The 15717-nt window shown below is 41.8% G+C and overlaps 1 protein-coding gene across 1 annotated transcript in view; it reads left to right on the forward strand.

Annotated features, from left to right (window-relative positions):
• Positions 1-15313, forward strand: part of LOC128765576 (NALCN channel auxiliary factor 1) — a 65468-nt gene extending 50155 nt beyond the window's left edge. The window contains exons 2-3 of the mRNA XM_053876327.1: positions 9723-9894; positions 10622-15313. Coding sequence (XP_053732302.1) covers positions 9723-9894; positions 10622-10920 — 471 coding nt within the window. The 3' untranslated portion in view covers positions 10921-15313. The remainder of the gene's footprint in view (positions 1-9722; positions 9895-10621) is intronic.
• Positions 15314-15717: the final 404 nt, after the last annotated feature.

Below are 15717 nucleotides of genomic sequence, written 5' to 3' on the forward strand. Positions count from 1 at the left end.
CAGCTGATCGGTCCGCGGACGTTATGTTTGAGTTCTGGATTTTCGTTGAAATCCGAAACAAAAAAAAACTTGAAATTTTTGTTCTAACTCCGATTTGTTCGAATTCCGGGACATTCGAAAAACGAGGTACCACTGTAGTTTATTTGTCCATCTGTTAGTGTGATGCACCGTAAGCCAAGTTTAACTTCCAAAAACACAGCAGCAGCGCAGGTAACTAAAAACTAATGGGAGTAATAGAAGTATCTATCATGAAGTGAGGCCAAAACATTTTTAATGAAATCTTGACATCTAGTTCTCTTTGTGCGTGTCGCACAAGTGCTCAGTGCTCAGTTCAACCTGGCCACCTTCTGTTCGGGCTGATCTCATACCATCATCAATTTGATCGCCTGTTTAATCATATAGATATTAAATCTATATCCTAAATTGTGATGAATTAATCCGACACAGAGGGTTGTGTTGGGGAATTAAAGCGCACAAATGAGCATTATTAAGAATTTCCACTTTAAGCACCATCAAGGATGTCATCTCTGCAACTCGGCTAATTTCTCTGGCCGATACTGTCCTCCATTAATATTCAAATCCTCCACCTAAGTGTCCCTCTCTCAAGCTTGGATGGAACTCCAAAATCAAGGGCTTTAGACACCGCAATTCATTTAATCGTCACCACTTTGAGAGGTTTAAATGTTGAGCTGTGGCCCAGCTTTGTCATGTGTTCACAATCAAATGACGGCGTAACGTTTTTTTTATACAACACACTCAGCACAAGCTACTTATTTGGAGCACCTCTATTTGAAGCTCATTCATCAAAAACATATCAGTGTTTGTTTGCATTTCTGTAATAAGCTATGTTCACACTTGACTGGCTCACCAGTTCAGACGAGACCTTCATGATCCAAACCTCCCGACTGCTGGTGAAATCTGATAATTAAACACTGATGCTGATTATCTGCTTTATTGACAAGGGAGAGCACACGCTCGCGCGTTCAGATGAGGGCCTTTATTTTGTGCTTCCACTTGCAAACAATGCTCAGTATCGGGTAAACACTGGTTCCGATCAGATGAGCAGCTCAGATTAGAAACTAATGTTGAACCTGGGAGCAGAGGCTGGGCCACAGGGCGCAGCAACGGTGGCCCGACCTGATGTTTGCTTGGTGACAATACTGCATCTATGCTCTAAAATATTCATGAAAAACATGGATCTACTTTCCCAACCAGCGTGATTCCACGTACTGTCGTTTTCTTTTTGGTATTAATACTACTGTAGAAATGAGAAAAGTGCTTCAGCTATCGATCACCGTGATCAACTGTGATAAAATACTGAAGTAAAAATTTCGGTGACAATGGGGCGGAATGAATAGATCTATGTAATTTATATTCTGGAGCAACATCGATTCACTATTGATGTTGAGCTTGTTTACGTTTACACTGAGCAAATAGCTAACAACAAATAAAAACATGACAATTTCACTCACTTATGTTACTGTTACACATGAATCATTTGTTTTATAAACCATATACAGCCAAACAAAGTGACAGTGCATAAAGGGACATACTGCTTATTGTTGACTGCATTATCAAAACTTGATTGAATTTATATTTAAAAAATATTAACATAAAACAAAGAAACACAATACTTTTTAAGTGGCAGCCATAATATGAAAGATGCAGAGCAGGACTGAACACAATTTCACATCTGGATATTCGTGTCAGACATCTCAATATCAATACAATACTACATGAGTTTAGCGAAAACCAGATGTTCTGGATGGAAAGAACATGAAAGAAGTGAAAGAATGTAGAAAGTCGGATGGCTGCCGTTCGCTAGCTTTAGCTGTCAATCACTGGCTAGCAGAAAATAACATTGCTGTTAGCTGCACATGAAGGCACAAAACTAATGTTTGCCACGACCACAGATTCAGATACAGGATGAGCAGGGACTTTGCGATTGTTGATATAGCAAAATGAACATCTCATATAGACATAATCTTTCAACCCTAATGCATAGATAGGAAACAACAAAGCAATCTTGACACCCGGAACGCTCCATCTTTATTCCAAAATGATTCTGCAATTCAGACTGGCTCTAATCTTTCTGACAGTGTGTTGTCAATGTTGTGATAGTGCCGCTTGTTTACCACAAGCCTTATAACATTCTCTCTTATTCCTGTCTAGCTTGATGTTTCCCTCGTAACTGAGGTCGATATTCCATTCGATTTCACTCTGATTAGGCTGCTTCCTCTTTTTCCTGCAGCCTTTTGATCGTTGCGTCTAATTAAAATACAGGCTTTTTGACCCTCTGATGTTTCTAAAGAATATTCAGATTGACCTCAGCACCAAAGGCAGACATCAGTAACAACCTTTGAACACCTCACCCCCCTTGAAGCCTTAGTTCTCTGACTTTATCGCACATGCCAAACGACGGATTTATTTATCCTTAGTTTTTGACATCTAAAGCGAGGACTGAACCCAAACCTGTGATCCGTCTCACAGTCATCCATTCATCCATTCATCTTGAACTTTAGCCCAAACAGGGGTCAACTGCAGTGAGATCTTCAAACCACAATGTATTCTAAGGCAGAATATACCTTTAATATCTCGAGATCCCATTTGCTCGGACGGTTGCAGGTGTCACTCCTCCATCAGGACACGTATCCTATCACCAGACGCCTGCTCTGCTATGGACAGATTTGCAATGTGTACATCGATTCCCAATAGAAATTTTAGGGTGACAGGATTTGACCGTCTTGTTTGTACCAAACTGAAAATCGATGATCTGAGCTGTTAAGAAGCTGACATGGTCAAGTCTGAATGAATTGTGAGCTGGAGATAAGATCAAGTGACATGCGTCTTCTCCCTCTTTTCATTTCTTGTTGTTGCATTCTGAATGTGAATTCTGAATTGCTGAGTAATACGGCGGTAAATAATGAGAGCGACTGGAACAGGTGTGTCTGCGTGGTTGAAGGTGAGTGAGTATGTCACAGCTGCCAACCTTGCGTCAAACCCCGCAGCTATTTTTCACATTATTGCTGCAGCAACACTGCGGAGGGAGAACAAGTGGGCTCACGTGTGGCGCGGCAGCCGCATGGAAATATTGCAGTGAGAGAGTTGAGGCGGCGTGGAAGAGAGAGTTTGCTGTGACAGTGACGGTAATGCTCACTCATACTTGCTAACATCGCTGTGACTGCAGCAACACGCCTCATCAGCGGCAGACAGAGTGGGACGCTGAACCGCGGCGGCACAAGCCTCGGCCTGCGAGAGCTGACAGCAGGCTGCATGACTGCAGCGGGTGTTGATTCATCACTCCCATCGTTCTGATAATTATCTTTGTCAAATTAATTATCAGTCTAAGTGTCAGCATGACGGTGCGAATGAATTACATCCAGATAACCTTGGTTAATCAACAGTATGAGTTTAAGGGCCAAATGTTGAATGCGTATGGATGTTCTCTCTGGAGGAAATGTCCTCTTAATATTTCATCCATCTCGCTGCGGTTTCTGTAGCTGGAACCGTCTGTCACCTCTATGCGCTGCCAACGATCTTCTCTGTCTGGAAGTGGAGCTGTTTACGCTGCTCTCCGATAGTGACTACATGTCTCTACTCAACTCTTGCGTGCTGACCACCGTGGAACTTTTCAGAAGCAGCACTTGCTTGTTTTTCGATTTGGTTTTAAGCAACTATACTGGCTTTTGGAGCTGATTTGAGAGTATAAACTCTGGTTTGGAAACACATCTACAAATGAAAACACTTTGTTTCCGTCTCTACAAATATGGTGAAAACGTAATAACTTCCATTCTGTTTTTTGGGGTATAACTTAGTCAGAGCTGGCAAAGTCAGGGTTTCCGCCAGGATTTTTTTAAACTGTGGTTCAGTCGCCACACCACGACAGAATGGAACGCAGCCTATCAAGAAGTGATGGAGAAGCAGAGGGGAACGTTTTGACAGTGACAGTAAAAACGCTAGCTTGAGTCATGAGAAAATCTACCTCCATTCCAGGACATCCTCACGCGGTCCATCTCTTCATACGTCCGGCCAGAATGCGCGACTCGAGTTCTGCAACCAACAGACTTCAGTCATTATGTTTCTTTTGGGATTTTTCTGCAAATAACACTGCAAAATGTCATGTTCATGTCCACCTGGATGATGTGTTACGTGTTTCACCCGAGATTTCATCTTTATAAAGAGATCATTTTTCTGATGCCTCTCATTTAAGCCAGTTTATATGTGGTGAAAACCCTGCTAGTGATGTAATGCTACCACCAATTTTTTAGGGTCTACCTAGCGCTGTAGCAGCATAAGGGGGTCTAACGCTGGGATTTTGACAGCCCATCCTGGCTGAGGGAACAGAGAAACTTAAAGGATACAACATGCTCTACTTATATCCTACCCGTCGGCAAACTCCAACACATCTTGGCTTACTCCTTACCCCTTTCTCCAGTGACGAAATCTGTTGTTATTCAACAGTAAGGGGGCTTGGTTAGACATGGGGGAAATCTGAGGACGCCAGAATGTGAATACAACACTGATCCACGTGAGTGTTGTAAGTGAATTGTTCAATTTCTAGTCTTGCCATGAGACAACACAGTTTTTAAATCCTGGATTAGTCTTTGTCTCTTCAAGTACTTTGTTATTCAGCTTGGGATGGCATGCAGAACTGAGTTGTGTTGCCTGAAGTCTATGCTCTCTGAGTGCTTTTCTAGTTTTGGATCTAATACAGAAAGGTTTTCTGTATCATTCAAGTTACACGTCCTAAAATAAAATGAAATAGAAAGAGTCCAGAGATTAAGAATTGATAGAACAAAATAGGGCCATGACACTTCAGTGTAGCACCTTCCTCTTTCCTGAGACTAAAAATGATTTTGAGAAACAGTCAGTGTGAGTCAGAAAGTGAATCAGAGCGGTCGCTATACAAAGCGGTCTGTTCTTTCCTCCCAAAGTCTCGGAGGGCAGAGTGGATCAGCGCCTGACACAGTCTTGGCGTCGCGAACACCTCCTTCATGGAGGAAATTCATGCATTCATTATTTATTCACAGCCTGCCATGACCCCATCTTTCATTCATTCATTTTTTATGTTACGCTGTACGGTTGCTGTTTTATGATTCAGAGCTCATAACGTTTTCTCGGATTTTTCCGCCGAACTGAAGCAGGCGGCAGTGAAAAATGCCCTCTCACAACGCTTGATAGCAGTGAGGTGAACTTTGACCACAAAGATTGCAGGCTAGAGGCATTTCTCAAAGTCATTTTCCATGACTGTGATTTTATTTTGGTTAACACCCAGGTGGAGATGTTCTATGGGTGAGGTGACTTTGGAGTTTTGTTCAGTTTTGCTCTTCACAAATATCTTTGCAAACTCACTTGTGGCTATAAATTTTCCAACTCAAGTCAGAAAAGGTTGCGAAGGCACTTTCTTTTTGCACAACCTATCGGTACTGAATAAAGTTTTTTTTTTTTTTAATGTTGATTATTAAATACTAGCTAGAAATTTCAGTTCTTTAAAAATAACTTTTTTAATTGATGTTTAATTACTTGTCTGGTAAAATAAGAAAATGTTTTCTGTCTCTCACTCACTTTAAACAACTTCTTATCAATTTCATTTTAATTTTATTAAAGTGAATGCACTTGAAATGTGCAGTTGGTATTAAATAAAACCAAACTGCAAATCATTAAAAACATCACCCACGTTGGAGCGCCTCGATTCTTTGAACCACCACCACCAGTGTTTCAAGTGTTTAACAAGCTAAGATTCTATATCCAAACAATAAACATAATTTACCTTAAAATTGGAGGGGAAATAAATGTTTATGCCCCAGGAAGAAAAGCAATTGTATATTTGACGTTATGAGTCTGTGTCAGTGGTGAAGCGAAGCAACATACTTCGGCATTTTGACACCAAACATCGAGTAGTGTATGATAAGCCTCAAAGACAAACGACAAACAACCAAAAGGCTGAGGGATTTAGTCACAAACTGTTCACTGAAAAAATCCTGTTCCCAACTTAGTCTGTTAGCTTTCCGACGTTCATGCTAAACCACTTCATTTATTTCACATCTGTGCTCTTGCTCACATCATTGGCTACTGTACATTTACTGCTTACAACTGCTGTCGGAACAGTTGGCTGCTAAACAGACACTCACTCGCTACACAAAGAACGACACATGTGACATCACAGCCAATTACTTGTTATCAGCTTACGTAACTGCAATCATATGAAATTGAGTAAAGCTGCATTAACCAAGCATAACGTGATTTTTTTTTTTTGTTTGAGTTCACACTTGATTACACTCATTGACTCAGTGATGTCACGCGTTTGTTTGCCAAAGCGGCGCTTGTATTTGGCGTAACCTTTACTGTGTGACCCTGCAGTGTCGGATGGAGGTCTATATATATATATATATATATATATATATATAGATATAGATATATATATAGATATAGATATATAGATATCTATATCTATATATATAAAACGGGTTGAAGTAGTGCAGAGTTCAACACCCAAGACCATTCTATTAACAAATATTTCACTGTTTTCAGCTCTGACCTTTCAATTCCGAGTTCTTTGTACATATTGAGGGTATGAAACTGCCAAGTGTTTGTACACGTGTGGCTGTCTTTTAATCATAGGATCATTTTACTAAACAGCACATAAAAGAGGATGAAGAAAAAGAAGCTTCAAATTCAGTCGAGTGGCGAACAGCGGCTTCTGTTGTTGCCGGCGACGCAGCTCATGAGTCCCTGCTTTTATTTACAACTGGTGATGTGCGTTTCACATGAGGTCAGTGTGGAGTAGCCTCCTCAGTCTGTCAGTGGTTTGGTTAACTGCTAAAACGATAAGGACGAGGCACTGACAGCGTAGGAGCATCTGGGACACTTAAGACCAATACAGCAGCGCAGGGTAAAGGCCTTCCATCAATTAGAACCATATTATCTTAATTAAATAATCTCATTCCGGAGACAGATTGCCAACAGGCCTGAACAACTCAAGAGTGGCACTGAGCGGGAGACATGGAAAAAAAAAAAAACTGCTGCAACCACACAGAGAATAACAAATAATTGTTGAGGTCGCAAACGTTTCAGCTTAAAACTTCGAATAATGAAGCAACAAAATTCACACCTTCGTCTCTTTGAAGGATGAAAGAATTCTCTGTTTGGTTTGGTAGTATTAAGACTGACGCCAGGCTTGCAAAACACTCATTTGTGAATGGTAAAAGTGAGCACTTATCTATCCATCCTTCATCCGGGGTCACGTGGTAGTGTGGGGGTTTGAGCACCTGGAGGATCCTAGGAGCCATGTTGCCTGGGGCATTACGCCCAAGGTGGTGTCTCCCAGGGCAAATAGGTCCTATGTGACAGGCCAGACTAAGGCTGTGCGCCATTTCTCACCCTAACACTCATTTTTGACCATAACATTGGGTTTTGCGCGTTCACGTGTCAGTGTAGTGTGTCCCAATACTCCTCAGACTGAGGGCACTCACCGTTCACCACTTGAAATGATCCCTTCAAACTGAGGGAGCTCCGGAGCTGACTTGAAACCAAGTGGGAATATGAAGTGTGGATAGATTTCCAGGATACCAAAGTACTTCATTTAAAAACTATGTTGGATAGAACAACAGGGACATTTTAGTTACGAGAACTACACTTCCGTCTGTTTACTTTCTCTGGTATCACACGTTAGCGACCCAACTGGTCGACCGTATCAACATGAACATTTTTATTTCTTCTTAACAAACAACAGTGAGCTAGCATCAAGGCTAGCGTTAAGATACCTCTAACAGATCTATCACCGCGACGTAGCAGCGAAGCCGGCTTCAGCTCCACCCATTTCTTCTTCATTGGTTCACCAAACCAAGTGAGATGATCAGCGCCGATGCAAGAGGTTGCAAAAACACTGGCATTTCCAAAACGTCTCCAACACTGGATATGCAGGAAACAAAACACAGCACGGCAGCCAATGACACGTTGTCTTTATATGTGACGTCATGAAGTGTTGTCCCAATGCTTAGGGACGTCGATCACTTCACTTGGTCGTCGGAGGGCACTTCATAGTGGAGGGCACTTAAAACCAAGTGCTAATGTTAGGGTGAGAAATGGGACACCCAGAGCAGTTAAAAAACCTCTATGAGTAATGTCAAATCAGAACCCATGATGTTGGCCAGTATGGAAGAGCTGGGACCCCACGCTGGAGCCAGGCCTGGGGTTAGGGCTCGTATGCGAGCGCCTGGCGGTCGGGCCTTTGTCCACGAGGGACCGGCCAGGCTTAGCCTGAAAGGACGACGTGGACCTGCCCTCCAGTGGACTCATCCACCCTCAAAGGGTGAGAGGTTGGGTGCAGAGAGGACTGACTGGTCGGCAGTCGAGGGGAGAGCCTCGACGACCAGGTCCATGTACACAGCTGTCGGGCCGTGTAGCAAATATCGTTTAGGCTTAAGTTTCTGGAGCCAGTCACAAGAACAAAGACAGAAAAATAAAGCGTGAGTGACTTTAAAGGTCAATGAAGAAAGGAAGAAAAATGTCAGAGCCAGTTGGCCGACCTCTTCCTCGCTGAGCTGATGATTGAGGAGAAAGCAGTATTTTACGGTCTCCCACGGGAGACTCGCCACAGACGGGCAACATTTTATGAAGAATAGGAAGAGTCCATCTTTCTACTGTTTCCATCACTACCGATCCTCTATCTCCCTCGCTGTCTTCCAGATATGACAGGGGAGTGATAAACTGTGAGTCACGTGTCAACGGTGCACTGATGGTCAATGGAGAGAAGGTCTTTTACGAAGCCGGAGCAGTGGACTTCAGCAACTGGAGCTAGACAACACGGCCTACAACGGAGACACAGTCTCTAACAACTTCCGTTACTTTGTAACAGAAAACAGGCCGCCTTAAATCCATTTCCCCAAGAAACACCTCGAGTTTGTCTCCTTTTATCTGCATGTCCTTTATGGTTGGAATACATACGATTTCACCCACCGAGAAACACAACTCACGTAAGAGATGCAGATTGATGTGTAAACATTAGACCAACGTCTAGAGGATTTGACATCAGCTCATCTATCTGAGCGTCATGGCATTCACAGTGACAGCAAATTAGCATGAAGGGTGACATGTGTGCATCTGTGTGTATATGGTTTGTGCGGATGTGTAGCCAACCTTATCATTAAAAATGTAATCATCAGCAAATGGCAATGTACAGTCTGTCAATGTCTAATGAAGGGCTGAGCTGTTACGAGGCGGTCATGCATGTCGTTGACACAAAATCTAAAATGTGCGTGAAGGGTCGTACAGCCTGTGATGTAGATGTCACTAGGGTCAAATAATTCACTCATAAACTGCTTCCAGTAACAGGCTACTACAGGCTGCTACGCGCTCTGTTTATGAATGCTTTGACAATAAGACAGAGAGGATTTGTTTGTTTTGCTGCATGGACCGAGTGCCTGGGTTTTCTGGTCAGTCTATTGATCTAGTATCACCTATGGTCACTATCTTTTGGTCATCACCAAAAGAACAAGATCAATGACGCTGTATTGTAAACAGATTCTTGCTGAGGTTAAGTACCAGAATCAATCGTAGCTTTGCATTTATTTTACGTCTTTAAAAGCCGTTCTTTTCACCCTCTTCACAAGCACCTTCCCTGAGACCTAGAACTCTTAGAAGACCTTGTACTTAGCTTTAAAACGGCTTCTTTATCATCCAGTTGTCTCACCAAAATGTTCTCTCCCTTCTGTCTCTCGTAGCTGGTGTACAAGCCTTGGCTGTGTTCTCAGTACTTCCAGACCTCGCAGGAAAGCTGCACTAACCCAATCCCCTGCGGCCAATACTGCCTGGAGGTGCAGCAGCGGTGCCCCTTTGTCTTGCCTGACAATGATGATCTCATTCACGGAGGCAGCCCCAGTTTTATATGTACAGGTACGACTCCGTCTTTATAATTTGTTTGCTCAAACACATGTGCAGGAGGACGGGTTGAGTCATGGATGAAATTTGGTTTTCCGAAGAATATATATTTCTCAGCTGGGTGAGCTGAAGTCAATCCCAGCTTTGTCAGGGAAAAAGTCAAGGGATACCTTGGAAGGGTCGCTGTTAATGGCAGCTATAGCGACCCTCACATGCTTAATCCAGGCTTAAAAGGAAAACTTTTGAGTCAGAGTGAGTGTAGCACTGGAGCATATCTCTGCAAGGTATTTGGATAATCTTTAGTTTTGATGCTGTAATACAGAGCAACCCCACAATGAATGGGCACACAGACTAGGCAGGTAAACGGATCATTCACAGAGGATCCTGGAGGCAACCTGTCGGTCTCATAAAATCACTCACTTTAAGACCATATACATAAACATCTATCTGTATGTACATGCATGGAGTGGGTTGTTCCGCCTATTACTACAACGAGACCGATGCTGCCCTCTAGTGGATAGCTGTCGTTACCTTCATGAGCTCAACAAGGCAAAGTGTGTTTGCTTTTAAAGCTAATGTTCAAGGACATTTAGAATCTCGCCTTTTCCTCTAACCCAACGGTCTTGAGTTTAACACCGAGAGATCCCTGGAAGTTAAGACTATAAATGCTCAAGATAATGACTTGCTGTGTTTGTTTTCCTCAAGGACAATCTCTGATTTATTCGCTTCCTGTGATCAACAGGGCTGCTGGAGGACTATCCATCAGGTGTGGACCCGGAAGCAAAGTGCTGCGATGTACGGTGGGACTTAAAAGACAACCGTTCCCGCGGGACCCTGAAAAGAACTCATCCGCCATGCCAGCACCGAACCTCCCTCAGCTCGTCGGCAGCCTGCAGACTGTGCAACAGCCGGCTCAAACTCTGCCTGCTGGTCCTCGTCCTCCTACACACTGTTGCCAGCCTCACCGCATCCCACAATGCAACAGGACTGGGCCTCCCCGCCATCACGCCTCTGGAGGAGAGCCCTGCCAATGAGGAGTGATCGAGATGTAGGGAGGAGAAGCGCTTGTTGAGGCGGGGGATTCCCTCGCCATGGCAACCAGTGCAGAAAAATACGGTCACAGTAGCAGGAGCTGCATGCCTGTGGACATTCTGCAACACTCGGAGAAAAACGGAGACGCTTATCGAAAATCCACAAATCAATCAAATTTAATAAGCAAAACAGACAGACTTAAAAGGGACGTGTTTGGTCCCTTTGGGAGGAATAAAGGGTCGACGCCACAGCCTTTGTTGAGTGGGAAGATCAGCTTCCTCCCGGCTGAGTTTCTCTCACGACGCTTTTTTACACTGTGTTCTAATTCTAGGTTTTTGTTGCACTGGCTGACAATGGAATATCATCATCACCTTTGTTTCCAATCTCCATTGTTTCTGTTGGTTTCCGGGTCTTTCTATCTGGAAGGTCTAATGAATATGAATCTTAAATGTTATAGAGGAGAATCTGTATGCGTGCGTGATGATTCGTGCTCCAGGATTTTTTTTTTTTCAACTGAGTTTCATCACATATCTAACGTGCAAAGATGACCTTCCTTTAAATGTCCAAGGCTCTGTCATGCTAGTCTGTTGGCCCTGTTCAAACCTCTCTGGATTTTTTTAAAGCCCAGCCAATGACAAATTCAAGATAGTCTTCTGCCATTCTCACACTGTTCCTTTAGAACGGGATATAATAATAATAATATATAGCGACATAATAGATTCTTTCTGATGTCCAAATAGAAATATTAGAAAACCAGCTCAGTGCTTCGACCTTTATTTAACTTGAATACAAAAACAACTTCTCATTCACCCTTAAAAATACAATAGAACGTAAATAAATTCATCGTTGGTTTAAAAAAAGCAAAAAAAAATTATCTATTAAGAACTCAATTAAACTATTTAAGCTCATCTTAACCAAAGATGCATTTTACCAAAACCCATGTTTGTATGGCTGTTTTGGGGGAAACATATGTGTCTTTTCAGAATGTTTTACATTATTTCAGACTCATTTTAGCAGTTTACCTGGGAGGAGTTTAAGCAATCATGTGACTGCATCTAATGTGGCATGATTGTTCATTCTCACTAAGAGCAACAATCTTTAGTCCAAAATAATTCGCATGGTATGTTTGTGTAATCCCTCTGTACACAATCCTTATTTATCCGCTTTTACCAGGACTTAAAACAGAAAACAAACCCTGCATATTCTTGACCTGTGTTATATATAGCCAGACTCCATGAACAAACTGCAAAACACTGCTCGTTTTTAACCAAATTCTGAGAGATTTCTCTCACTGTTGGTTTGTTTTACGATATTTTCTGCATGTGTCCTGCTCCCCCTGTCTTTTCACACATTCTCAGCTCCAGTAGCATTAACTCTCATTAAGTAAAGGGCTTTTTAAGATTTACAGAACAACTGCTTTGATCATACTCAGCCACAAACCCTGACATCCAAGTTGTGAACAAATAAGATGACATGGCTTATCTCCTGTTTTCACACACCTGCAATACCTGCAGACACTTCACTGACTGTTACTGGAGAGCAGGAACAGGAACAAATCCAGAGAGAGGAGCTTCTCATCGTCTTTGTTTCTTTTTTTTTTTTAAACAAATGTTTGCGTGGATCACAAGCTTGTGAGCAGAAAGAAATGACGGAACCTCAAGGGCTCAATTTTCCTTCAGTTTCTAGATTTTCTTTTCTTGACCAGGTTGTGTTTTTAAAGAAAGTCGTCGCTGTATTGCATTTTACTCTCAAGTGCATAAATGAGATGTCCAGTCCAGTATCTGATGTCAACTCTTGTATTTACACAGCTTAAATGAGGATTTTCAAACGATAATTGTTCACGTCATATCTTCTGAACAAATGTATCCGCCTGTTTGAACCCAAATTCTGTCCTTTGTGTACCATCCATCACCCCTCATTGTTCTTCAGCACAGCGCACTCATATTGTGCATTCAGGAAAAGAAAATAAGCTGCTATTACTTTGGCAACCAGTAGATGGGGTATTTCACTTACTGTATTTTACTTTGCTACTATTGCTGAGGACCTAATACTTTTCAAAGCCGGTCATGGAAAATGGCGTCTGGGTGAAAGGGTCGTTGACGAAAGACATCTGTACTCATGCGTATTTGTGTTTATCACTCTGATGTTCAAAGTAACGTTGCTGCTGAAGCCTACTTTGCATGAATTAAGTAACATTGACGAGAGAATGGACTGGTGTGGAAACATGGGATGTGAAGGTTGATGAAGAGGGCCGACAATCAGAGCAGAGAGAGAGTGGGATACTGTTTGGTTGGAACATCCTGATGGGGCCTGAGCTTCACGTACTTTAGGTCTGACCTGGGCTCTCCTTCAAATTGGACATGCTGGTAATGTTCCCTCACCCCAGTCTTGTTCTGTAGGTCACAACCCAAAGCAGGAGACCACAGTTGAGAGTGCAGAGGTAGATTGACAGGAGGAGTTTGTCTTTTGCCTCAGCTCTGTCTCTACACAAAACAAATGTTGCACCGATTTCAGTTTGACACAAGACCTTGAGGAGCTCCTCCAATGGGGTGCCAATAGAAATAGAATCTTCACTCTCTTCTGGTTGAGAACCATTCTCTAAAACGTAGATCGGCTCTGCACCCGATGCTGCCAATGAGAGCTCAACCTCTGCAGTTCCTTGTTGCAGCACCCTAGTTGGCACTTGGGCGTTGTGAAAACTAAACTCACTAAAACAGGCCACTCATATGTTTGAGAAAGATACATCGTTCAGCCTTTCCATGGGGCACGGAGCATGACCACCGGTGTTTACTTTTTCAAAAAATTGAGGCGCAGTCACTCACCTATTGTGCTTGACCACAACGTCACAATCTCTTACTTGGTCTGTACCAGTACTGACATCCGCAGTCCAGTAACAAACATAAACAGTCAAAGCATGATGTTGAAATATAATATCATGCAAAAGCAACCCACAGCTTTCTCCATTACATTCTCATAAATTATTTGGGCAAAGATTTTTGGTCAATATTTAGGAAATGTGTCTTACAAAATCATGACGCTCAGGCCACCGCTGGAAGTAAATGATAAAGCAGCTGCACAGAAATTGAATCTTGAACACTTCATTAAAAGTTTGTTTAAACGCTGGACAACCCATGAGAAATGTGTTTTCTTGTTTAATTTTTGAGGTACAGGGTGAGGAAAGAGATAATACCCTAAGGAAGGCATGTGTCTCAGGATCCCATATTTTCAGCACTCAGTATAAACTTTTTGGGGTTCAATAAGTAAAAAGATATACATAGGGTGTTGTAATGGAATCACTTCTATGTCAAATAAACATAACAAGAAATGATCGACAGCCAAATTAACAATGTCATTTCATCCCGCTAACAAGGGTAGGACCTAGTGCCAAAGCAAGCGTAGCCAAAACGAAGCAGCACAGTGTGCCATGCGAGTGTAAAGCACATGTGGAGAGTCTCTGGACGTCCAATCTCTCGACTGATCAATCCAGTTGTGAACAGAGTTATGATTCTTGTGTGTGTGATCCGGGGAATGCTCTGTACGCTATCTGCTCATAGAATTAAATGTGTTTTGTGTGTGCAATCTTTCTTCCAAACAAAGACAGAATTTCAATTAAATCACTTCCTGGCATTTGCCAGAAGTGAAGGCATCAGTCACTTTGGTTTGGATGTGTGCATGTGCTTTGAATGTTCCCCTTTAACTTGATTTACGGAATGAGAGCCAATCGATCCAGTCTCTAAAAATGGTCTGTAGCAACTGTAGGATTCGGTTTGTCACATTTCACAACACACCAACCTACAGAGATTAATTTAGTTTCATATTCCGGCACACTTTAAATATCTATGACCAGCCAACAAATTTCATTTTCACATGTATCCTTCCTTCCTTCCTGCCTCTCTCTGTTCATGTCACATTTCTGTTCTCTATCCTGTGGATCTATGCAGAAGCCCATTCCTTTTGTTTTGGTTGTAAATATCCTGTGCTGAAAAATGTCTTTGCATCCAGGATTCACGTGAAATGTTTAATTTAATGTCTTTATGTTTTGTTCTTTTTGTTTGTTTGTTTTTTTAATAATCATAACTTTAAAGAGTGTCTGAGTTTATCAATGTTAAAGGAGAATGTGGTATCCAATAGACTTGTCCTCAGCTTTGCAAACATGCTGTGAAAGGTTCTGAGTCTGTGTGTGAAAGCAAAGATTGAAAAAAAGTATATAGAAGTATCATTATAATTATTATGAATACTATTACACTACTAGTATATTGTAATATTCTAGATGATTTAGTTCAAGTAACTTATTTGATTTTTTTTACAAACAACTTTGATGAAATGATTTATAAAAACAGTCACACAAGTCATGAACTTTTTCGAAAACATGGAAAATTACTGCTATGATGATTAAAACTGTGTTCTGATGAAAATAAATACATACATATACTCTGTTTCCCTCTTGTGACTTCGATTGATATGTTTTAGTTAAGGTGGAGACTCATTGTTGAGGGTCAACAAACAGAACAGCATGCGAAGGTGTTGTACTGTACATGACAACATCGCCCTCACATGGCGTCTTGCAATAATGCAGGATAATAACCTCATGAATAACTTGTAGTTGTGAACCAAAACTACTGTATTTCATGCAAGGACCACATGTATTGTTAACATTTACGATGGCTCGGATGGATACTTTTAATAGAAAAAATGTTGAGGACGATAAAATCCTTTTACGGTTTCATAATAAAATATTTCAAAGGAAATTGACTTACCCCAAATATAGTGTAAATGATGACGTTCCATAATCCTTGAATGACGGTA

This window comes from Synchiropus splendidus, chromosome 10 (assembly GCF_027744825.2).
Source record: "Synchiropus splendidus isolate RoL2022-P1 chromosome 10, RoL_Sspl_1.0, whole genome shotgun sequence".
NCBI lineage: Eukaryota > Metazoa > Chordata > Actinopteri > Syngnathiformes > Callionymidae > Synchiropus > Synchiropus splendidus.